The 23,625-nt window shown below is 54.7% G+C and overlaps 7 protein-coding genes across 7 annotated transcripts; 2 read left to right on the top strand and 5 right to left on the bottom strand.

The window, feature by feature from the left end:
- Window positions 1-4,260: 4,260 nt before the first annotated feature.
- PG985_013288 (short-chain dehydrogenase/reductase) lies at window positions 4,261-5,345 on the top strand (the record flags this gene model as incomplete). Its single annotated transcript, XM_066833054.1, has 2 exons — window positions 4,261-4,786; window positions 4,909-5,345. 2 exons carry the CDS (start codon window positions 4,261-4,263, stop codon window positions 5,343-5,345), a joined length of 963 nt encoding a protein of 320 aa, XP_066677794.1.
- An 899-nt stretch (window positions 5,346-6,244) lies between these two features.
- PG985_013287 (uncharacterized protein) lies at window positions 6,245-7,327 on the bottom strand (the record flags this gene model as incomplete). Its single annotated transcript, XM_066833053.1, has 1 exon — window positions 6,245-7,327. One exon carries the CDS (start codon window positions 7,325-7,327, stop codon window positions 6,245-6,247), a length of 1,083 nt encoding a protein of 360 aa, XP_066677793.1.
- An 824-nt stretch (window positions 7,328-8,151) lies between these two features.
- Window positions 8,152-9,822, top strand: PG985_013286 (uncharacterized protein; the record flags this gene model as incomplete). The annotated part of the gene is made up of 1 exon (XM_066833052.1): window positions 8,152-9,822. The coding sequence occupies one exon, from the start codon at window positions 8,152-8,154 to the stop codon at window positions 9,820-9,822; it is 1,671 nt and encodes a 556-aa protein (XP_066677792.1).
- A 1,191-nt stretch (window positions 9,823-11,013) lies between these two features.
- On the bottom strand, window positions 11,014-12,059 carry PG985_013285 (uncharacterized protein; the record flags this gene model as incomplete). Its single annotated transcript, XM_066833051.1, has 2 exons — window positions 11,014-11,745; window positions 11,829-12,059. 2 exons carry the CDS (start codon window positions 12,057-12,059, stop codon window positions 11,014-11,016), a joined length of 963 nt encoding a protein of 320 aa, XP_066677791.1.
- Window positions 12,060-12,768: 709 nt separating this feature from the next.
- Window positions 12,769-14,098, bottom strand: PG985_013284 (hydroxyacylglutathione hydrolase- variant 3; the record flags this gene model as incomplete). Its single annotated transcript, XM_066833050.1, has 9 exons — window positions 12,769-12,855; window positions 12,919-12,945; window positions 13,012-13,146; window positions 13,210-13,301; window positions 13,363-13,570; window positions 13,644-13,677; window positions 13,757-13,828; window positions 13,899-13,986; window positions 14,074-14,098. 9 exons carry the CDS (start codon window positions 14,096-14,098, stop codon window positions 12,769-12,771), a joined length of 768 nt encoding a protein of 255 aa, XP_066677790.1.
- Window positions 14,099-14,648: 550 nt separating this feature from the next.
- PG985_013283 (Las1-like-domain-containing protein) lies at window positions 14,649-16,329 on the bottom strand (the record flags this gene model as incomplete). Its single annotated transcript, XM_066833049.1, has 2 exons — window positions 14,649-15,306; window positions 15,935-16,329. 2 exons carry the CDS (start codon window positions 16,327-16,329, stop codon window positions 14,649-14,651), a joined length of 1,053 nt encoding a protein of 350 aa, XP_066677789.1.
- A 4,154-nt stretch (window positions 16,330-20,483) lies between these two features.
- Window positions 20,484-21,566, bottom strand: PG985_013282 (uncharacterized protein; the record flags this gene model as incomplete). Its single annotated transcript, XM_066833048.1, has 1 exon — window positions 20,484-21,566. The coding sequence occupies one exon, from the start codon at window positions 21,564-21,566 to the stop codon at window positions 20,484-20,486; it is 1,083 nt and encodes a 360-aa protein (XP_066677788.1).
- Between the last annotated feature and the right edge of the window lie 2,059 nt (window positions 21,567-23,625).

The following is a 23,625-nucleotide window of genomic DNA, read 5'->3' as shown; positions in this document are numbered from 1 at the left end:
ATCGCGCGCAAACCCATTTAATTATATCTGGGTAATAAGCATGCAGTGTGGCTTGACAGGGTCCGGCGTGTGGCAAGTGAGGTTCCCTCAGCTGGCCGGCCTTGCCCGAAGGGTGCTAGAGCGGCGCTTGAAACAGGATTTTATCTGCATGAACCCCTGTCGGACGGCTACGTTAGTAGGACCCCTGTGCAGCTCTTGCTACCCAAGGACCCCGAAAGGGAGCATTCTGGATGTGGCGGCAAGGAGTGGCGGTGTCTGCTTATCTCGACGGGGTCGTTTTCTGCGCAGATCATTCGCGCCCAGCAAATGAAAAGGGAGAGACGCTCTTTCATGGCCATCGTCCTCTGCGCAGAAGGCGGCTCGACCACATAAGCGGTGAAACCAAACCTGGAGGACGGGGGATGCATTGCTGGTTTGAGCATGAGCCAACGCACTTTAAAGTGGCATCTACGGTGGTCACTGGACAGGACGCATTGCTAGCTTCGACGCAGAGACCCACGATGTGAGGTGTTTCGCGACAATCAGCCCAGCAGCGCGTCACGGATGGTGGTTGGGCAAAGCTCGGTCGTTGCTGCATTGCATTGGAAAAAAGCGCCCGACGATTCGGGGCTACTCGAGTCGAGGGGTTTTTCGGACTCGACAAGGGCAAATGTCAGATTTGTCTGGGCCCGTCCCGCCGTCTCCATAGCTGAGTTGTACAAAGTGGCGGTGCGTGCGTCTACCTTGCAGGCCCCCGTCCAAGATCCCAGCAGCCCAGCAACTGGACCCTTGTTCTCGCGGAGATGATCAGCCGGCCTAGGACTAGCCATTCCTTTCTGTCCCACGTCCGAAAGAAACAGAAGCAATCGAAGTTTTCGTGGCAGCAAAGAGCAAAAACGCATGAAGAATTTTGGCTGTTTATTACAAGCCATCCTTGCTGGACGGACACCGACAGATCGGATCGGATAAGCCGGCCCAACTTCCATGCCTCCACCAGCCGCGGGCGTTAAAGCGTTAGTCGAGAAAACATGGGATGACAGATGCAGCAGCTCCCCGTCCACGGTCCCCTATCCAACCTCTCCGCCCAAGTAAACACGATTCGTGGATTCCATCTAGATGCAAAATTCAGAACCGTCGCGTCGGTGCCCAATCGTGACGTGATCGGTCAACGGCCATGAGACTCGCGATATGCGAACATCTCCGCCTACCCCGCGGTTGCGTTTAGTTGATAGGATCATGAGAGGGCCCGCCGCTGCCTGCAGGGCCACTTCCACCTGAACGCTATCCGGATACAGCGCTTGCATTTGATCTATCTGATTTCAGGCCGTACGCTTCGTTGCATTCGCCAGCGCAGACGGTGAGATCGCGCGCGCTTGCCTGCGAACGTCTATTTACCTATGGGGTCTACGTCAGTTCGGCAGCATGTGAAGATTTCCAGGATTGATGACTCAGTGACAGCAGCACGCACTCCTCCCCGATCTACGATCAAAATGTGAAGTCGCACGTACCCATGACTGGAGACTGGAGCCTCGAATCCCGGCGCCACCCCGACCACCGAGCCCCAGATCCATCAACTCAGCAACGCCGACGGTCTGCCTGATCCTCGCGCACTAGTTCCGTATGGTGGGCTCTATGGTCGTCCTCTGTGCCACCCGGTCACCTGAGCAGTGATAAGGAATCCAAAGACCAGGCAACCGTTGCCGCGTTCGCCGAACGCGACGGGGTCCAAGTCCGCCCAGTGGGCGTCAAAGACTTCGAGCTTCAAACAAGCGGCTCAGAGGGCTCCTCCGTGCCCGCAGCGGCCGCATCTCTCTGCATCTCAGAGGATAGCGGGCCATGAAATTAAAGCGGTGGAGCTCGTGAGCGAAGGAGCCGCAGCTGTGGCCGACATAGACGATCTTGGTGGGTCGGGATATGGCGATAACGCGAGCGAACGGTCGTTGCCCGTGACCCTAGAGATCTTCAGCAGATCCCCCGCCGACGCCAGCCTCGTGAATCTCTTTGGTCACATCGGCCTGCACGGGCACCTGGAGAGGACATCGTACATACAAGGCGCCGGGCTCGGACGACTGCCCCACGCCCAGGCGATGGTACGTGAGGATGCTATAGGTATCCGGCCCTCAGGGTGTCGACATATGAGTGCTCGGCGGACTGGTACTCGGCATCCCAATATTTACAGATATCGTGATTTCCATCGCCATCATTATTCATCTCCCATCGACTTTGTGTTTCAGCGTCTGGATAGGCTGTATCTCTTGTTCAGAGTTACCCCATGGCTAGCGACCTGGAGAACCCCTACTTTCGTGCTGGCCCTCTCCGTCGGGACGTACAGCTGCGCGCTAATGATGAAATCGTACATACACAGGCAGCTCTAAGATGATTCGTTCGGTGGCGTTGGGGAAGGGGACCACGTGTCGGGTTATACTGTCCACTCTGTCCCGTCGATGCCGTCGTCGACGCGTCGAGTCTGGTACAAGGCGTTGGGGTGTCTTGGATCGACGCAGGCACTTCGAGCTCCACGCATCGTTTGATGATTTGGCCCCCAGATCCCCAAGAGGACGAGCACGTTTGTTTTCAATGTGGGGTGATGATTCAGCAGCATTGCTCTAAATGGTGCAAAGAAACGATCGGCTCGTCGATTCCGTTGAAGGGCAAGTCAGGCGTTGATGTTGGAGTCGGCAGATAAGGATGCTTACGTATGGCAACCACATAACGCCATTTTGAACATTTCCTTGGCCCTATATACGCTATATCATTCGTCGTTGGATTTGGATCGCATTTGCGAACTTACGGCCAGGTGCCCACTCGTTGATATCGTGAATCCCAGTGTCAGAGTCACTGGATCACTGGACATGTATCATTACATCAGCAAAGGTCCACGGTTCCAGATCCCTTTGCCAAAGAACTCGAGGATCGCGTTGCCACTGTTTGGCATTCTCAGATAATTGATAAGCAGCGATGCTCGTGATGGCTCCTTCCAGGGGTGGTACAATACTACTCGTTCACGTCGTATCAGTTTTTGGTGGATTTGTCAACGTCGAATGCCTAACGAGATGTCTATCCAGGGACCGCATGACTCTACTGCGCCCGCATCCAGTGGAGTTACGAGCAATGCTCTGGTGCGATCCAGTAATATTATAGAACCCTGGGGTGTATGCCTCAAAGCATCTCATAGTGCATACCGACCAAACCTCGTTGACGCGTCAAGCGTTCAACAAAACGTAAGTGGGTTATTTCCTGCGTTGGTCGATGCTTTAGACATTGCTATGGAGTTCGCGATATCTCGGCACGATGTTGCATATTTACACGCAGATCAAGTTTAGTATGCATTCTCAGATCTTTGGAGCTGTCGACGTTATTGGTCAATCAATCTTCAGCAATTCTTCGGATCTCACAGCAACGTCACACTGCATCAAGTTGGTGCTACCTCAATTGTGTACGGACTGGCCAAACAGCCATGAGCACTAGACATGCTATATTATAATGCTGTTCTATAGCGGCGATTGCATCTCGAGAACCAGGCAACCAAAGCTGAGTAAACGTAACACTCGCAAATTCCTAACGCATATCGCTACTACTCTCAATAGCCCCGCTCACCGCCTGACGGCCACTCGTGAGCCGCGTAATAGGTGTACGAAGTATAGATAGAGGCATAAATCCACGACTCTCGAAACGGTTGGTGTATCAAACAAGCAGCCCATATCGAGTTAACATATGGATAAACTACAATAACCGTCTCGTCTTCACCGACGAAGCTGGGCGCTGTGTCGCGAGACTTCAGATCGCCCACCGGCTTTGCTTGGGTGGTCTTCTTCCGGCTCCGCCGAGAGAAGGGCCCCGCAAGCCCAATGCGACACTTTACCACTTTTAGAGCCACCGTATCGTCTCACGATTAGCAGATGGTGGTTGGCTATCATGATTGAATCCCCTTCCGGACCCCCCGTCCCCGTCGACCGACCGGGGTGGAAGGGGGGGGGGGGTGGCATTGGCATTAACTAGTGCGGGGACGAATGCCTCGGTATCCAGCTTTGCTTACTGGTTTCAATATGTGTTCTTCGTATGTAGTAGTAGCGAAGCGAAGGGAAAGACTACCCGGGTGGTCCCACCAAATCTCAGGAGCGGCATGATCGTGTAGTTCTCTTTGATGGATATGCAACTCATGTAGCAGTAGACGCACCGCCACAAGAGATATTCTGGAGGCCGCCAACTGGGTTCGCAACTGATCGGCATCAAATCGATCGAAAGGAAAGGAGACAACGCCCCATTATCACTCACGCGATCATGAACGGCCCACCAGGAGGAAGCCCAGGCCAGCAGCCGCCGCCGCCGCCGCAGAAGACGACGGTCCTCTTGACCGGCTGCTCCGATGGCGGCATCGGCTTCGCCCTGGCGCAAGAGTACCACCGCCGCGGGTGCCGCGTCATCGCCACGGCGCGCAGCCCAGCCAAGATGGCCAAGCTCAAGGCCCTGGGCGGCGGCACCGACGACGATCTGATACTGCTCCAGCTCGACGTGACGGACCCGGCCTCGATCCGGGCCGCGGTGCAGGCCGTCACGGATCTGACCAAAGACAACTCTTCGCTGGATATCTTGGTCAATAACGCGGGCAACGGCTACCAGAGCTCGCTGCTCGACGCCGACCTCGACGAGAGCCGCCGGCTCTTCGACGTCAACGTCTGGGGCCTGCTGGCCATGACGCAGGCCTTTGCGCCGCTCCTCGTCGCCTCCGCCGCCGCCGGACGGCGGCCGCGCGTCGTGAACATCGGGAGCGTGGTGGGGGTTGTGCCCGTCCCGTGGCAAGGCATCTGTAAGTTGTCCCTAACCTATCTGCACACGACACAGGTACATGCCTACATACCATGTATAAACATGCTCCGTCGTCCCTCGACGTTCTTGCCCGATCCACCGACTCACTCACATCCACAACAGACAACGCCTCCAAGCACGCCGTGGCGGGCCTCAACGACGCCATGCGCCTCGAGTTCCGCCCGCTGGGCATCGACGTCGTCCACGTCGTGACGGGCGGCATCAAGACCAACTTCTACGATAACTCGGTCGGCACCGACGCGCTGCCCCCCAACAGCATCTACGCGCCCATCGGGGCCGAGATCGAGGCCAGCGTCGATCGCGGCCGGGCGACGGAGATGCAGGGCACCCCCGTCGACGCGTACGCCCGCACCGTGGTCGCGCAGACGCTCAAGTCCAGCCCGCCCATATCGGTCTGGAAGGGCAGCATGTCCACCCTCGTCTGGCTCGCGGAGCGCCTCGGCTGGGAATGGGGCAACGACAGGCTCATCGAGTACCTTTGGGGGATGTTTTCGCTGCCGAGCAAATTCCAGGCGGCTACGTCCAAGAAGCAGCTATGAGCGTTGTTTTATTTAATTGTAGATACATCGTAGAGATTTGCACATAATCACCACCGCTGAATCTAAGAGCGGATCAAGATAATGTCTGAAAAAGAGTGTCGAGCAGTTCGTAGCTGCTGACTATTACTATTATTTGAAAATACCTCTTTTTCCATATTCTTATAACTCTAGTACAACTGCCCTCCATTGGTGCTTTCGTTAACGAGGTCGTTTCGACGCAGTTGGTCTCGTCAATGCCTTCATGTAGCATACGTCAATTCTTCGCATTATCTCATAACCAACATAAAAGGCTTCCAAGTGCCTGCGAAGCTTCATTTGAGGGGTGCTTCTACTCTCTCAGTTGGCTCCCTTCGAGCCATCTGTGTGCCGCGGGTATATCATGTTCTTGACTGCATGATACCATCCGTGGAGACCCCCAACAATAATCATACAGACATTAAAAGTTCCTGCGCAGAACTAACCAGACACCGACTGGACTGTTTAATGTGAAGCCTGACAAGGCTCCTGAATCCATCCAACTGTCAGTCGCTTAGCTTGTGGGGGTAATCACATGCCAAAATCTATGGACATGCTCAGAGCTGCTGACTGGGAAGGCCGCAAGAGAAGATGATCGCACCTCGCATCCACGAGTATCTTAACCTGCTAGAATCGACGCATAGTGGGTTTAAGAATGCATGGCCGGCAGTCAAAGTCCTTGAGAATGAGCAATTCGTCGTACAAGCTCGTTGCTTCCAGGTGAATTGGCGCAGCGCTTGGCAATGCCAGAGAACCGGTTCGGCCGACGCAGGCGAAGGCCAGTGGTGTAAAAGATGGTTGCGGCGTACCAAAATACAACTCCCCGGAGGATGTTGTCCGTGGGCGCATCCAGGAGCCTATGTATGTAGTATTCTTCGGATAGTTCAGTCCCCGGTAATCTTCGCATGCCTAAAGTATTTCATGCCCACCCAGGCTGTCACGACCCAGACCCAGGCCATGATACAGGTCAAGATCATCAAGGCCGGGTAGTAGCCCGCAATGGGCAGCGTAGGATCGTCTTCAAACTCGGGCGGCGCATACGGTGTTGTGCCGACATCCCAAGCCCAGCTCCAGACCCCAAGACAGCTTCCCATACCGATCACGAAGACGGTCCAGGTCACTATCAGGATCACCCATCCCCACCATTCCGTCTCGCTGTAGTCGTACTCGGAGTCGGTCGGCGGGAGCGGCGAGGCGGTTAAGCCTTGTAGGGACAATGGCGACTTGGCATGTTTTATTGACCGGCGACGTTGGAGAGACACGGACGGGGCGCGGAGAGCTTTGGAGAAGTACGACTCGGAGCCTGAGGACACGGACGAGAGTGTGGGCCGCAAGGGCGAGGCGGATCGAGTCTTTAGGGAGAGGATATCCTCTTCGTCGGTGGTCGAGGCATACGACGAGATGGTAGGACTAGGTAGTTGCGCGACGGGGTCGGTTTTGGGCCGGGGAGGACGGTCTGCCACATCGGCTCTATGAGCATAGCCGTCCATAGAGGGACGAGGCGTGATGTCGGAAATGCCCAGGCCGAGGGCGGAATCCATGGGGGATACGGGGGACGCCACTAGAGTATCTGCTATTGGACCAGAAGTCACAATGACTTCGGGGGGTCCTGCGGGGGCGGCCGTGGTATGGTTGTTGGTGTTGATGTTCAGAGGGCTCCTTTCGCGCTGTGCGCCGCGACCGAGCAGGGCGACCTTTCTCAGGGAACCCTTACGCCTGCGCGTCTTGATCTGCTGCTGGACCGACTGCTGCGATATGGGCGCCAGGGCACGGGGTGGGCGGCTCAGGGCGTCATCGGCGATGTCGATGTGTCGCGACTCTTTGAGGCTGGATCGGCTGTCGGCGGAGCGCAGGAAGTTGGGCAGCTTGGACAGGATGCCGCCGCCAGAGGAGCCGCTCCTCCTGCGGTTGGTGATCTGAGCGCCGGCGGCCTGAGTCGGACTAGTACTTGGCGGTTGGTTCTCCATTCTGTTGGTTTCGCGAAAGTGTCTGTTGAAACCTTGACTTTAGGTTGGGTCGTGGCGCCCATCAGACGAGAGAAGCTTGGGCGGCACTGCTGTCATTTGCGCATGTACATCACTTTGGGTATCTTCAATGGGAGAAGAAACGGGCCTCAGCACGGATTTGGATATAAACGAGAGTCGGTTACATGCTGATGGATTCGGTACCGGGGATGTCGAGCCGCATAACCCCCCAATATGCCGTTGCTGCTATTACAGTTCGGACATGAATCTTGATTGCTGAAATGACCACAAGACGCATGCAGCAAGCAAGTCATGTTCATTGGTTTTTCGACAGAGGCTAGTGGGGAGGCTCTAAAAGCAGCTGCAAGGGGCGCTAATTGACGGGCTCAGTTCCCAATTGCCAATTGCCCAGCAGGCCCAGCATCAACCTGGAGGGTTAAGGTTAATTGATAGCCCCCTAATCATCAATTCAGTTGCATGAAGTATATCACTTCAAAACTTTTGAAGATATCAAAAAAAGAAAACAAAAACTCAAAAAATTCAACCAATATTCTATCGATCTTGGTATGCAGAACTGCCATGGCCGTGGCCATTGGGCTTGCGGCTGGAGATTAGCACACCCAAGATTCTTGCCCATCCACCGCCCGAATCAGGTCAAGCGCCAGGAACGTTACGTAGCCGAAGTCGACCAGTGGCCCTTGTCCACCCTCCAGCTGGGGAATGGTGGTGACCAGAGACCACTGTAATTGTGACATGACACTCCCGATTGCGTCCTGTCCTTGCTGCTATCCATTTTGATATGAGCGCGCCGCTGCCCGCCTTTATCAATGGCTCCCGGTAGTCGTCCCAAGCCCATTCAGGTCCCCTCCCTTACTCCTCCCACCATCAGGGCATCGCCGCCGCAGTCGCCCGAACACCGCGGTACTGCAACTTCCGACGACGACGACGACCACTACTCTGGCGAGCACGAGGACCGGCACCCGCACCACCATCACCGCCATCATCAGAGCAATACCAGCGCCCCACTGCTACGCGTTCCTGATAGAAGGGCCAACGACGACAGTACTACGAGCAACTATTACGATAACGATTACGACGGGGAACTCTCCTTCTACGACGCCAACCGCTTATCGCCCGTCGCCCCGACCTTCCACCAAGACAGCGCGCTGCTCTCGCCGACCTACGCCCCCTCCGCCATGTCGTCGCGCCCTTCCTCGGCGGCGGCCAATTCGCCCTTCATGAAGGAGAACACGCCGCCCGTCGACATTCCCGTGGCCGCGTCTGCTGCTGCCAGCAACCCGTTCAACTTCCAGACGCAGATCATATCCACCTCGCCCGTGAAGCCCAACGTTGGGCAGCGCCGTGGGCACAGGTACAAGCACAGTTCCATCTCCACCCAGCACCAGATCTTCCAGGAACCTCCACCGCGACCACCGCTGGCCCTGCCGCGCGATCTGCCCATCCCCACCCTGCGGGAAGCCTGGAAATCGACGTCCAAGGATCAGCGGGGCCGCCTGTACTGGTGCCTCTGCCACTTCGTCGTGGCCGTCGGCGTCTTCCTCTCGGCGCACGGTTCGCTCGCCATGACGGCCCTCTCGCACCTCGTCTTTTTCGACGTCGGCAGCGCCGCCGTCTGCGTCGTGGTCGAGGTGCTCGGCAACTTCGAGGTTTGGAAGCGGAGCAGCATCCGCCACCCCTTCGGGCTCGAGCGCGCCGAGGTCCTGGCCGGGTTCGCCATGAGCGTCTTCCTCATCTTTGGCGGCTTCGATCTGGTCAGCCATAACCTCAAGCACGTTCTGGAGGGGCTCGGCGATCACGAGGCGCACCATCCGGACCATCATGGCGGTACCGGCGAATCGCCCCGTGTCGAGCACGGTAGTGTCGATCTGACGAGTCTGGCAGCTATTATCGCGACTCTGGTGAGCGCTTACGGGTTGAGGAACCACGGGAGGATCAGCAGGATTATGCGCGTCAGCTACCTGTCCAGCCTGCCCAGTGTCCTATCGAACCCTTTCCACTTCCTGACGCTGTCCACCTCGTTTATCCTGTTGATGCTACCGCTGCTGTCGATACCCATGTCTATCCTGTTGGATGGTGCACTGTGTGGGCTTGTGGCTGTTTCGATGTTTGGTCTTGGAGTCCGGCTGGCCGTGGCTCAGGGGCTGATGTTGCTCATGTCGTACGGTGGGCGCTCTGTTTCAACGTCCTCGGGCAAGAGCAGAGATATCGGTGTTTCGGATGTCGTCAGCGAGATCGCGGCGGAACCCAACGTGGAGCGGGTCGAGGAGGCGCAGTTCTGGCAGGTTCACTACGGGCTGTGCATGGCCAACCTCAAGCTCTGTGTCGCGCGCGGGGCAGACGACGGCGCGCTGAGCCGCCTGCGGACGCGCATTTCCACGCTGGTGCAGAATCGGCTGGGAGAAGGTTACGGTAAGGGGAATAGCTTGCGGTGGGAGGTCAGCTTGCAGACGAGCACCGAGAGCAAGACGAGCCTGTGAGAACGTAGTGTATATGACAACAACTATCGAATGTACTACATAGTTATCCTGATTTGGACACTCTTAAATCGTTAAGCCAACCCGATATTTCAATCTTGCGCTTGCTGAGAACAGAAGTGACGCATCAACAGCCCGAGAGAAAATAAGACTTAACGGTATCATGTCCAATTCAGTTATTACCAGAGCATGCTGCAGATACGTATTTCCAACTACCAACTGCCTTCATTTTGGTAGGTATAGGTAGTTGGTATCTCAATATCAAGTTGTCTAGGCCCGTACAGTGCGCTGCGATGTTGTTGCGCTAGAAAAGCACTGTACGAACCCACTTTTACCGACTACTTTAAATTTTCCACCAGCGTTCAATCTCTGCAGAAACTCTTGACCTTCCCAACACACAATTCAACACAACCTTCAAAGAAGATCTCTTAGCAGATGCTTCCAGTCTATCATGGCCTCATGATGGGCTTAGGAGCATCTGGGTTTCACCCATGATCTAGGGGAAAACGCTCTGTTGGCTTTCCCATCGACGCCTCGTCGAAAAGCCTTGGATATGAGCAACTGCAACACAGGTAACTGGTACTGGTGGTGGCTGGCCAATCCTAACCATCTTTCCTTTTGTTCTTTCTTTTTCGTCTTGTATATTCTATGTGTGCAAATACTCGTCTACAAGGACAGTATGCCACAAAACACCCGCTTCTAATAATGCTAGAGCTTACCGTTTCGAAAATATCCAAACTCTACAACGGTCAAGTGTGGACAGTGAAGCAAAATCAGACGCTCGGGCTTGGTCCATCGTGGCCGGGCTCTCCCTCGGGTCCCTTCTTGTCATCTCGCCTCGATAGTTGGGCAGGTGCTTGGGGCTTGGGGGATACATCCTTCATAGATCAATACTACTTTTTTGTTGAACATTTTGCGTTATGTCCGAGTAATTTGACCGTACGAATTTTCACACAAGTGATCACTAGTTCGAGACGACTTGGGAATCGCTTTACCAAGGTGGTAGATTCGGAGAAGCTTATCTTGTTCTACTTTTGTGACGGGCCTCCCAGATAGCAACTCTTCGTATCAAGGTCTTGAGGGCTTTTTGCACTATCTGGCTCTGTCTTTCCGCCCAGAATGGCGGACTAATTGGCTGGCATAACCCGTCGTAGGCAGGCAGGTATAACCAAGTAAGCATTTGTCCATCATCCTCTAGCTGGACAGCGTCTTCCGCATCCACCACTGCACCCCCAGCCCTCCCAGGCACGGAAGAGTCCCCTGGTACTCGGCCGTCTGCCCCTTGGCCTTGTCATTCTGGGACTGGATGTAGTAGAGGATTTCCCAGACATCATGGTTGCCGACGGGCGGCAGCCCGGACTCGTCGTGGCGGATGACGAGCTCGCACTTGTCCAGGTCCGGGGCCCCCGCCATGCTCAGCCGCCACCAGGCGTCGTCGCCGACGCCGGCGAGCGTCCAGGTCCCGTTCTGCTTAAAAGTCCACTCCCACATGGTCTCGCAATCGTACCAGTGCGGCGAGTCGTTGGTCGTCATGTCGGTGTAGCTCGAGTTGCCGCAGACGGTAACGGGGGTGCTGCCGGTGGGTACGAAGGGGACTTCGGGGCAGTCCGAGTCGCGTTTCTTGTCGTCGTGGGGGATAAAAGTAGCAGCACGAGCAGAGGAAGAAGAGGACGAGGAGTCCACCTTCTTGATCCACCACTCGGGCGTCGTCGCCGAGCCGTCGCCGCCGCACTTCCAGCTGCCTGTCCACTCGACCGTGGCGCCAGCGCCGGCCAGCGCGTGGTCCAGGATCTGGGCGAGGTCCTTGTTGCCGATCCAGGTCTTGCCGTCGCTGCTCACGTTGGGGTTTTTGACGCTGACGGTGCAGGTGCCGCTGGTCTTGAGGGTCCAGGTGAAGTCGGTCGAGGTCGAGTCGAGGATGAAGAGCTTTGGGCGGAGTTAGTCGTGTTAGCAGAGGAAACTCGGGGTAGGTGGCTATTTGTGTAGGATAAACTAGATAGGTAACTTACGCCAGGGTTGTCATTGGCCCAGGTCTTCAGGGCCTGGCAGTCCATAGCCCAAGCCGAAGCGGACGTGGTCTTGTCGGTGTAGGACTGTTCACTGCAGAAGTCGGAAGCCACGGCACCCGGCTTGAACGAGGCCACCGAGTTGGCAGCCGTGTTGGTCAGGGTAGCGGGCAGGGCCAAGGCCTGGGAAGGCAGGAATGCCACCAGGCAGGCGCCTAGATAGGTGGAAATCATCTTGAAGATGGAAAATAATGTTGAGATGTGGTTTGGTGTGTTGAGATCGTGTAAACGAGAGTTTGAGCAATGGTAAATCTCGTGAAGGAGGTTGCGAGGAGAAAAGATGCAGAGCTCAAACAGAGGAGATTTCCCCTCGAATTTATACACCAAAGTGGTTGTATTCACACCGTAGCTGCCGCTCATTGATGAAGCGTTCTGATATGTTATTGTCACACGGGGAGGCCCTTCCTGAACCACTTCATTTCGTTCTATCCAACCAACATCGAGCAGGCCGGCCGGTTCCTTACTTCATGATTACAATTGCAATCATTGACCACCCATGCACCCCCCGCCCCTCGCTCCTGCCTGCAGATTCGGCCAAACAGCATGGTGAATACTGCAAACAGCATGGGATATTGAAGCAATTGTAATCATTGCCATCACCCATGCGAAAGACCCTAACCCATGCCCATGCGGTTTGACCCCTTACTTGGCCTAGAACTATTGATTCTCGTCACTGCATCTGTCAAAGCGAGATCATGCACACTACGTTGCACTTGGGACCCATTGGTGTATGCTCTTGTATTGAATGTCGGTAGGATCAATAGACCCTCATGTAACAAAACTTCGGTAGCTAGAGCTTGCTATCACTTGGTGGGCTTTGGGAATATCAGCGGCCGCCCAATGCCGGGAGCTAGCCGGCCGGGGTTCCAAGTTCTATATACACTCACTTGAAGTTGTTCTTCATCTCGCGGAGCTTGGCCATGACCTCGACAGGATCTGTCTGTCCGGTGGCCTTCTGGATCTCGGGGTCCTAAATAGAGTCTGTCAGCCGACTGTCTGGCTCCCTGCTGGGATGAATGAATTGTCTACTTACATTGACTCGCATGAAGACATTATGTTTCTGGTTAGGCGCAAAAGTCAGTAAACGTCGTATGTAACCTTGACTGCCGTTTGAGGACCCAATTACCTTCTCGTCCCCGATGGTGAATTTTCCTTGCGTCTCCTTGTTGTTCTCGGCGAACGACTGGAGCGACTTGATTGCTTCATTCTGCAGGACCGAGACGCCGAACTTGACGTTGGCCTTGGTGTACTCGTGACCGGGCTATAATCCGTTAGTGATGTTACCCCCATCTCCACCTCCAGCCTGAGCTTAACAATGACTAACATAGACCGTGGTGTCGTCCGGCAGGGCAGCCAGCGTCTTGTTCAGAGCCTTGTGCATCTCGGTAGCCGTGCCCTCGAAGAACCGCCCACAACCTGTGGAACAGCGAGTTAGCAAGAAGTAACCTAGCATCTGAAAAGACACGTTCTAACTTACCGCCGTGGAACAGGGTGTCACCAGTGAAGACGACCTTCTGGTCACCATCCTCCATGTACCAGCAGATGGAGTCCTGGGTGTGGCAAGGGGTGTAGAGGCCCTTGATCTTGATGTTTCCCAGCTCGAAGCCGTCGCCATTGGCGGGCGTGGATGTCACACCCTCGCACTCCTTGCCACCGTAGATGGGCAGCTTACCGAGCTCGGAAAGCTACCAGGTGGGCGGACAATAAGTCAATACTACGTCTCCCACAAGGGGGCCCGAGGTAACACAAGAAACTTACCATCTGCTTGTTGCCTCCTGCATGATCCCAGTGGCTGCGAGGCATGTCAGAACCAGTAGCCAGACAGCACCATGAAGCAAGGTGCTGATATTGAAATGACCGCAGGCACTTACTGGTGGGTATTGACAATGGCCGTCAAGTTGATCTCGCCGTCCTGAATGGCCTTCTTGAGCACGGGGACGACCCTGCCAGTCCAATCCTATCAGTAAACATTGCCAATGGTCGCCAATGGGGAAGGGCGGAATGTGCTCTCACTCTTCAGGGTGCGCCGGGTCGATAATCACGGCATCCTTGGACTTGTCGTCCTTCACCAAGTAGGCGTAGTTATTGCTACTACCCACCCCTATATCCAGACCAATTGGTTAGACCAAGATCGAAAAGAGGGGGCCAGATATCATCGTCCAAGGGGATGAGCGCAAGGCTTACTTACACATGGGGATCGACTGGATATGCATGGCGCGAGAGAAGGCAAGCTATATTTGGGCGAGCGATTGGCCCCTCAGCATTAGTTCCGCTGTCCCGTGTGCATGTTCAGACGGTACATCATCCTACACCCGTCTCGAGGAAACTTACAGATGCTGCAGAAGTGTTGAGTTTGCTTGAAGCTAGCGGCCGGGCCGAAAGAATTCGATTCATGGAAAAATGAAGACGGGCGAATGGGGAAAAAGCGAATATCTCCTTCAAATGAATCGGGATGTTTCTCTCGTTAACTGCCTGGAAGCTTCAATTGCTCTTGGCAACATACATGCAATTCCGATTGGTAATACCGCTAAGGCCGTTCGCTATTGCCGCATTTCTGCGATGACGTTAAGCGGCAGTTGCAATGCGGAGCTGCCAGCCGCCACAGAGCGGGCAGCAGCTGCCGGTCAGCAGAAACATCACGAGACGACTGTAACTTCCTCTTGGAAGCACATGATGGAAGGAGGCAAGTTGCACCGCAGTGGATTACATGACAAATTGTGATGCATCTCTCCTGTGTATTGTGTATTATTAGGTGACATCGGATTATATCACTCCTATGGGCTTCGGCTTCCACGCCCCTTCGAATCTAGACCATCCTTTCGTCGTGACCGAGCACTCTACCGGTGCAGCAGCTTCCACGTCCGCTTTCGAGATCTGCGGCAATGCTTCCAGTTGACTAGTTTGTTGAGCAAGTTCGGCTTGGATAGCCGCCAGATCTTTGCCGCTGCCCGACGACTCGTTTCCGCTCGCCGAGGCCAGGCCACCGCCCACGATGTGACTATATAGCTGCAGAGACCGCCTGAGCATCTTAGGGTCCTTGCAGGATGATTCGATCTCCGAGAGAGCCTCAAGGACAAGAACTTCATCGTACTGCCCCATCCGCTTCTCCAGACTGCTCTGCTTCGCAGCATCCGTCTCTTGTAGGTAGCTCAACACCAACTCCATACAGGAATCCCGTGCAGAGGCACCCGGGTTACCCTGAGTCTCATCGCTGGGAAGGTGCCGCCAGTAGTAGTCCCAGATCCATACTAGAGACTTCTGTGCCGCTGACCGGAGCTTCAGCAGTGGTGGAAGCTGCTCATGCGTGCACTGATGCCTCAGCTCGACGAATGTCGCTGGCAGGCCGATGATTTTCGCAATCGACCACATGCTCTGTTTCTGCTGCTTCTCTTGTTGGCCATCTAGAAGTCCAGTCACGAAACTGTAATGATATCAGTTAGTTTTCCTTAACACTACCCAGTGGAGGGCCCTGGTATTTGCGCATATCTGCCACATCAGAGCCAACGTATGCATTGATAGTCGAAGATAAAAGATGGCTCGACGGATACGTCTGAGCTCGTGATCGGCCTACCACCTTTGCACTGCTCTCCTAGGTCTGGCCAAACACCCGAGAGGCGCCAGCCGGTTGGAGTGGCTGCAAGGCAGCAAGCCACCAAAAGAAAGGAACATCGAGAGGTTGTATGCAATGGCAATACAAACAAGGCGGAAACGAAACAAGGTTTGAGCGGTAGAGTGCGCGAACAACCCGGTGTCCACGACACTCGTCGGCTGAGGTTTCACGTCGGGCATTTGATGCAGACTCAGATCGAACCTAGAGTAGTAGCAGCCTCAAAGCCAACCTCGCTCGGAGGTCGGCTCAAATGTACCCTGTAGCCACTGCACTTCAAAGTTTCAAAACAACACCCACACACGAGCTGCACTGCACAGCAGGGCACATGCAGTGCATGCATACATACATGCACCTCCGTCCGAAAAGGATCGAGGGGAAGAAAGAAAAGGGAAGAAGGAATCCACAACAGAAACATGGAAAGAGAGAGAAAACCACCTACCGACTGAACGCGGCGGAGTAGGCGAGCCGGACGGCCTCGTACAGGCTGTCCGCCCCATTTCTGGCCTCCTGAAGATCTAGGAGGATGGCGGCCGTCAGGAGACTGGTCGATTCGACCATGTGGGGGCAGCTGCCGCGCTGCATCCACATGGAGACTCTCCAGACGGCATGGCGCTTTTGAGCCTCCTCCCCTTCGCTGGACGACGCCTGCGGATCCGCCGCCGCCGTCGCAGAGAAAGCAGATGCAGCAGCAGATGTGGTAGCAGCCGCAGCAGCAGCGACAGTGGTAGCTTCGGCGCTGGTCGGCGGCAGCGAGGGCGAGGAGGGATAGAACCACTGCCGGACCTTCAATAGTTCTGCCCGGTCCCGCCAAGGCGTGTGGATGTACTGAACCATCTTGGTTGGGCCAAGCGAGCGAGCGAGCGCGAAAAAAGAGGGCGAAGCGATCAGGTGGAGGGTGAATCAAGTTCAAGCACAAAAAGAGAGCAGCACCCCTGCAGATGCGTAATTGTCCGAGAAGAGAAATGAAGGGTTTTTGGCCTGCTTGGGAACCCCTTGACGAGATTGGCTTATTCCGCCTGGGCGACTTCAAAGTGGGAGGCTGGTTTATGTAATTGACGATCCTGGCTGGTGGTTCAGAAATTTTTGTGACTCCCCCGTCGGAAACTGACCCAGTTACTTTGCAGGCCACATGGAGCCCCCACCAATCTAAGCCTATACTAATGCGCCTTCAACCGCAATAGCACATTTCCATTGGCTCTGTATGTGTTGGTATTAGCACCATTTTCTTACCTCGAATGCATCCCTTGATGCTGCATTTCTAGACTTGCCTGTTCTTATTACGCTATGAGAGTTTCCTTTCTACTGAGAATATCCCCAAATGGCCGGGATCGCAAGGTTCAACTCTGAAAATAGTCTGCACCTCGTACCTAGAAGGGCTATAACTTTAGGAAACACAACCTGTAGGTACGGTAGCTGATATGTATGCCCGCCCATTGTGAGCTATACTGGCTCTCATGAGATAGCCAGGTAGCAGGTTCGAGGCCAGTCCACACCCAATGGCCAGTCCATACGCGCGCCAACTGGCTTCCTCACCCTTGAATTGTCACAACCGTCACTTACCGTCAAGTGAGAGAGGTTTCCCTCATTTCCCACGGCTTAACCTTTAGGACGTACCGGCCCAGGGATCCCCTATGCACACTCTTCTTTGTATACGGTATCTAGGTACGACGTGCAGCCAAAGAAGATCGGTTCGGAGCATAGCCACCGTCGGGAACCACTTGGTGTGCCTGTCGCCGGGCAGGTTTCTTGGGACGCGTTCGAGTTCAGAAGAATCGGTCTGCCAGTATGCCCGTCGTTGACCGCTGCAACTTGAAACGCTTTACCTCCCTGCAACTCGGCAATGTCCAAAGAAGATTGTGCCCGGTGTCGTAAGCGCATATATGTTGGGACGACTGCGGCCTCGGCAGGTCGAACGAGACACATTCTGGTGACATGCGCTTCGTAAACCTCCCTCATTCCCACTCGCGAAGTCGGTGATCCAGCAAGGCAGCCAAGACGGAGTTACGGTCAAACCAAACACGAGATTGGCTGGTCATCCCACCCCTCTCTCAAAACGCAAAGGAAAAATTGGCATTATTGGCCCGCGGTGGTAGCTCTTTGGTGGTGGCACTGGCCCAAAGCCGAAGGCACACCCGACGAGCGTGCAAGGAGAGAAGCGGTCGTTTGACGATACATCGCACGTCCATGTGGCAGAGCAGAAGAGTTAGTCGTCTAAGCCTCCTCCTGTCCCTAGTCCCCCAAGTGAAGAAGCGCCCTTCGGAAGAAAGGTATTATCGGGAAAAGGCAGCGGGCGGCTGATCGAACCATCTGGTCTCCATGGACTCCCCCTCGAAGAATGGGCGCTGAATCTGACCGTCTGTTGGCGCCTGGTTAGAGTGGCTGCCCGGTCGACAATTATTCTCTCGCAGCTAGTACAGCTGGAAACCATCTTTCTCCGCCATATTATCCAAAATGGACCCAGGCGAAAAAAAGCCAGGATACGGCTATTGGGGTCTCCGCGTCATAAGTATTCCAGTCAAGGGTAAAGAGAAAGGAGCAGCAGTATTTTGCTCGCCCATGTGTGGTGCAGGGAGGAGAAAGGTCGAACAGCCCTGTAGGTGCGTCGTATGAGGTAGATGGTAGCGCAAAGTTTGCTCGAGTCAAGAAGATGCCCGTTGGCTGTTGTCACCTCGGAAAGAAAGAGGAGAGGTTCTGCTGCCACCCCCGCCGGCCGCCCCTCGGTCCTCCCTTGCATACCCTGTTGCCTTGCCTTGCTGCTACCCTGCTCTGCTACCAGTATATAGGAATATTAATAAGACACCGGGCTAGCCTGGATAGTCGGGACATCTTCTGCTGCTACCCAAGCTACGAATCTCGGATACGGCGGTATCGGATTATACCGTTTCGCCTTTGTAAGATTCTCACGAGTGGGAGTGGGAGTGGGCCGCCAACAGACCACGACAAGCGCCATTGACCGCCCCCCAGGGCCAGGCGGAGGAGGTTCGGTGGGCGCGCGCGAATGAAACCTCGAAAATTCCGGGGCTGCCAAGTGACGAGACCAAAATCTTCATCACCCTCACTAGCACTGCTACGTACTACAACCAAATGAGTAGGTACAACAAAGATGAAGTGCGAAGAGTAAGCACTGAAGGTCGGACAAATGGACAAGGCAAGCGACAAACCTTAAAGGACTTGAGGGAATGTTGAGATGTGTTTGATGTAGCCGTAATGGTGTTCAAGTAGATGCCTCAACTTACTCGCTGGACCATTGTCTGTCGAAGCTAGCTGGCAGGATGACGCCCCTAACCTAGATGTCGGGGTTACCTACTGCGAGGTCCGCCGCCAGCAAGCCTCAAGCGCACCCGGAGGAGTCCCCATGCCCAAGGGGAGGAGTTGACGGTCGTATCCAATTTGCGGCCATGTTTCTTAGTCGCAGGCAGTAGTTTTTTATGCAGACGCACGCTTAGGCCGGAGCAGGTTAGCGAGCTTTGTCGTCGATCCACCCGGTTTGACATGCTCGGGATGGATACCTAAAGTAGGGAGGGTACTTCGTCCCTCGTCGTCGTTGTGCAACGCATAGTTTCACAATAATGAGCAGAACAAGCCCGCAAAGAGAGCGAGCGAGAGGATAAAACAGGGTCTCAACTGAATAGCGCCCATGCACACGCCGTACAATCTCAGTCGTCCCTCTCATCCGTCCCCGATCTTCACTGATGATCCTTGTGTCAGTCAGCCTGAACCAGTCAGCCTGAGCCAGACGGATGTACTTTTTACTTGGAAATATGTGCTCAGGTGTTCTGGACTAGTCGAAATACGTAGCCAAAAGTCTTGCAGCAGCAGCCGGGCCGGCGGGAGATGCCCGGCCGGTGAGTCGTCCTGAGCGCCAGCTCGTTGGTTGGTTCCTTTCTTGCAGGAAAGTACGTGTAGTATATTCCAGAAGCACAGCCCGCCTATCTCGAGATTTCCCTGCTTTCTCTGGTTGAAGGGTCTGCCGCGGTCCCAGTCGACGATTTCCAGTTCACGTTCACCTGAGGAGCAAGTGGGGAAAAGGAAAGGAATGGAGCAATCCATGAGGGTGAGGGTTTGGAAGAAGGAGCCAAAGGGAAAAGCGAAAGAAGGTGGAATTGGTTGAGATCAACCCATTTGATCAAAATGAAGGTACGAAGGTACAATGAATGGGCCTTGGCAGGGAACGAGGAGGTATCTGTGCGACCCCCACATTCCCGCTTCTCGAAAGCGACCGTGTGTCTCCCCACATGGAAAGCCAGGGTCGACTGTTCTAGCGCCACGCTAAAATTGGAAATGCCCGTCCTTCTGGGGACTGAGATGGAGTCCCAGACGACCCCCTGTCTTCGATGTTCTTGGATAAGGGTACGTACCCATTTCAAGGTTTCTGGAAACGATGGCCCGGGGGGCGGAAGGGGGTGCCCACTGCCAGCCCAGCCAGCCAGCCAGCCAGCAATATACCGGGCACGGCAATTTCATCATCACCAACGGCTATCAGTCACTCGTCCACGCCCATGCGCCCTCTTACGATACAGACAGTTGTAGTGCGTACGCTGCTGCTTGACCTGTTTCAGGCGTCAACCCCCAGTCAGCCAGCCAGTCGAAGTCCAGCTCACCCTGGCACCAGTTACTGGAAATTACTTAGTATATCGAATAGTCACACCGTAGCGAAGTCTTGAGAAGTATTGATAATTGCTTTCTGAATTTTTTTGGTCTTTGTGACTCTTGGGTTGAACGGCGGATGCGATATCCGCCCAGTTCACCAGATTAATTATTTATGTACATGTATTGTCCCTGTAGCCCGTCTCGCGGCTAACAAAAGGGAAAGAGCTGGATGCGAGACCGCCATCGCATACCCAGCGACATCTCAGGACCCAGACTAGCTGGGGAGATGCCAAAACTGGGGTTTGTGCTCGTGATTACTCAGAGAGATCACCTTCTCTCTGACGTTTGCGTTCGAATGTTTGTGTTGCAGTAGACTCGTGCCCGTTTCGGCTGATTCCTTACTCTTCTTCGTCGCTCTCGGCATCTTCCTCGTCGTCCTCCTCCTCCTTGGGCGGCTCCCAGGCCTCCTCTAGCTTGAGGCCGGCTCCCTTTCTGTAGGTTGATCCTAGTAGGCTCGACGTTGACGCCCTGTAGTGGTCCAGTTGCGGATCCATATCTGACTTGTCGGGGGTGTCGTAAAGACCCATCCCTATCAGGATCTCACCCTCCTCCTCGGACTCTTCCTCGGCTTGATACAAGCTGGGCTCCTCGGCCGGCACGGCAGGTTCTGGTTGAGCAACTGGCTGAAAGGTCTCTGGCGTGGGTGGTGTAGTGGCGGGGTGATACTCTGCTGAGGAGCTGGTATCCCAAGTGAAGGTAGATTGGCCTGTGTATGATGGGAACGGCTCCGTGGTATCTGGGCTCCCACTGGACTCGTATGATCCGTATGAAGATCCATATGGGACAGTATCAAAATGTGTAGGGGCGGTCCAGGTATCGGCAGCTGTAACGTATTGCGGCTGCATCTGTTCTTGGGCAGTGGTCGCGTATGGTAATGATACAGGTGACAAGGAAGCCACAGGTGATGTGTGTCCGGAATAGATAGCCGGAGTGGATGGTAGTTGCTGGTAGGCTGCGTAGATATCGGCCTCGGTGTATTGCGTAGGGTTGGGCATCATATATTGCGAGTAATCCAGCTGTTGCGGGTACTGTTGGTACATGACCATCTGGGGTTGTTGAAATTGGGTGCTGGGGTGCCAGCTCACAGGCCGGCCGGACCGTTTGGCCGGTTCCTGGTAAGACTCATACGACGGCTCTGCCATTTGCATTTGCTGAAGAGCGTATTGCCGACGTTTGGCGACGTTGTTGTCGTTCACCAGTGTCCTCCTCCGCGCCATCAAAGACTGTGGGCTGGTGCTGGCGCTGCCAGGCTTGGTGACGCGCATGGAGTTGTTGGTAGGGCGATATCCAGTGGAGGCCCGAGACGACCGGCGTGCGGACTCGGCCATCATCAGCTGTCTAGTGTACTCATCGGCTACCGTGTTGGCGGCATAGAACTGAGGTGCATGGCTCGGGATGCCTCCCATGAGAGACTGCATCATGTTGACGGGAATCAGACAGACGAGATGGTGTTGTGGTAGCTTGCAAAGTAGACTGCTACTGGAGAGGTAGGTAGGTAGATGGGTGTTATGGTATGGTTGCTGCTGTTGAGATGGAGATTCCAAGTGCTCCCAAGGCCGGGAGATGGAATGGTTTTGTAGATATGAAAGGGGGTATATGAGAATGGTCCACCTAGACTCCTAAGTGTTCAAGACCCAAGAATGTCGAACAGTAATAATAGCCCAGAGGGGAAAGGACTCATCAAGAGAATAGATCAAACCTAAGATGACCGGGCTTGCTTGCTGGCATATGAATTATATTGGGTGTTGGAACCGAGAAACAGTACTTCAGAGACATGGGCCCGTTTTTCGGCAAGCGTCGTTGTATGCACGCAAAGGAGTGTGCGCCTGCACGCCTAGCTTCTTTTTCCACAAGTTTGGCAGTCATTCTTAGTAGACTTTTAGCCCTGCGTCATATGGTTGTGACAGGGATTCCACAAGTCTGGGTATGGGTAGGGGATTCTTTATTGTATCGATATCAGGCTGGGGACGGGCGGCGGATGATGATGGTAAGGAAGGTAGTGTTGTGTTGGTGTAGTGGATCGGACCAGGTTGCAAAAAGTCTTTGATCTCATGTAAGTACTAGCTGTAGCATGGCCATCTGCAAGGTATATTCTAATTAGGTGGGCGGTCAAGGAACGGGTTTCGAAAGAGGTCAAAGGGACAGAAGCCACAAGGCGCCGCCTTCCCACCGGTACGTACCCTTGGCGCTGTCTTCAGTCGTTGGCTTGCCTATTTCGTAGGTCTGGATTTGATGCCCGCGCGCAGCAGGCCGTATCCGTGTAGGATAAAGAGACCGTCCCTGTAGAAGGTGGTTGCTGGAGGATGTTGACTGTTACCTCGTGCAACGTGAGCAGCAGATTCCCAAGATCCATCTCCAGGTCTTGAGGGAAATACCAAGAGAGGGTGTGAGCATATCTGGCCAAAGGGACATTGCAAACTCAGAAGTCAACGGTTTTCAAGGACGGTGCAGGTAGTTTCCCCCGGGAACAACCACTCCGAGGGTGTGTACCTAGAAGCGAGAGAGCCCTGCAGAGTCGCAGACCCAGCAGCGCAGCAAGTACCAGGATACCAATCAAACCCACGCACTGACGAGTACAGAATCACGCCGCCGTGATGCCTGGCAATTCCAGGTGCAGGTCCAGGGTCCATGTACTGACTGTGCTACCCACGCACTAGTGTGGGCTGAGGTCTTGAGGTTTGTCTGACTGACTGTCGAACCGCCGCTAGGTATTCGTCCCCACATGCTTGAGCCAGCAGCCAGCCAGTAGCCAGCTTAGCAGCAAGACAGGGTACCGTCGGGAAGTAGCGTAGCATCGAACGCTTGCTCAAGGTGCTGATTCCTTGCAGGACAAATCTGGAGCGGCTTTCCGCTGACAAGGGGCCCAAGATTCAGCGGGGCGAGCTTGGTCGTATTACACCCACCCATGGGGGTTCCTCGTGACCCTCTGGATTTGGTGGCTTGTACTCGGCGGCTCAGCACTTCTCGCCTGTGAGTTGCCCACCCCCTGGAGCAAATGTAGGTTCCAAATTGCCCTTGCTCGCCTCCCGCATGGTTTACGGGAAACACTTGTTTGGGACAGGCAGATGGAGATTCAAAGAAGAGGGGAATGTCCATTTCTAGTCTTAGATGCACAAGGAGTGTACCGAGTGGCCCCGTGTGCCAGTTGAAAGAAGCCGCTTCGCCTGGGATGAATGCCCATCATTCTCTAGTGGATTCATCTGCACCCTTGAGCCTTTTGCTGTTGATCCTAGGCGATGATGATGATGATGACAGTGGCCGAATACAGCAAATGGCAACAGTGGTACGTATCCATTGACCATGGTAGCAAAGACAGAAAAAAAATCCTTCAGTATCCATCTGGATAGCCTCAATGCCATGCCAGATAAACCCATGAGTAATCAATACTTCTGAGTATTTCCGCACATGTGCAAGTTAAAAAAAAAAAGGCCGGGCCCGCTTCGGATTGAGGTTTTCATCATGGCCACCCCTTGCCAGAGG

The sequence above is a fragment of the Apiospora marii genome (genome assembly GCF_038362585.1).
Source record: "Apiospora marii strain CBS 49790 chromosome Unknown utg000011l_segment0_segment0, whole genome shotgun sequence".
Classification (NCBI taxonomy): Eukaryota; Fungi; Ascomycota; class Sordariomycetes; order Amphisphaeriales; family Apiosporaceae; genus Apiospora; species Apiospora marii.
The sequence above is the reverse complement of the archived record's forward strand: the minus strand, read 5'-3'. Positions and strand labels throughout refer to the sequence as shown.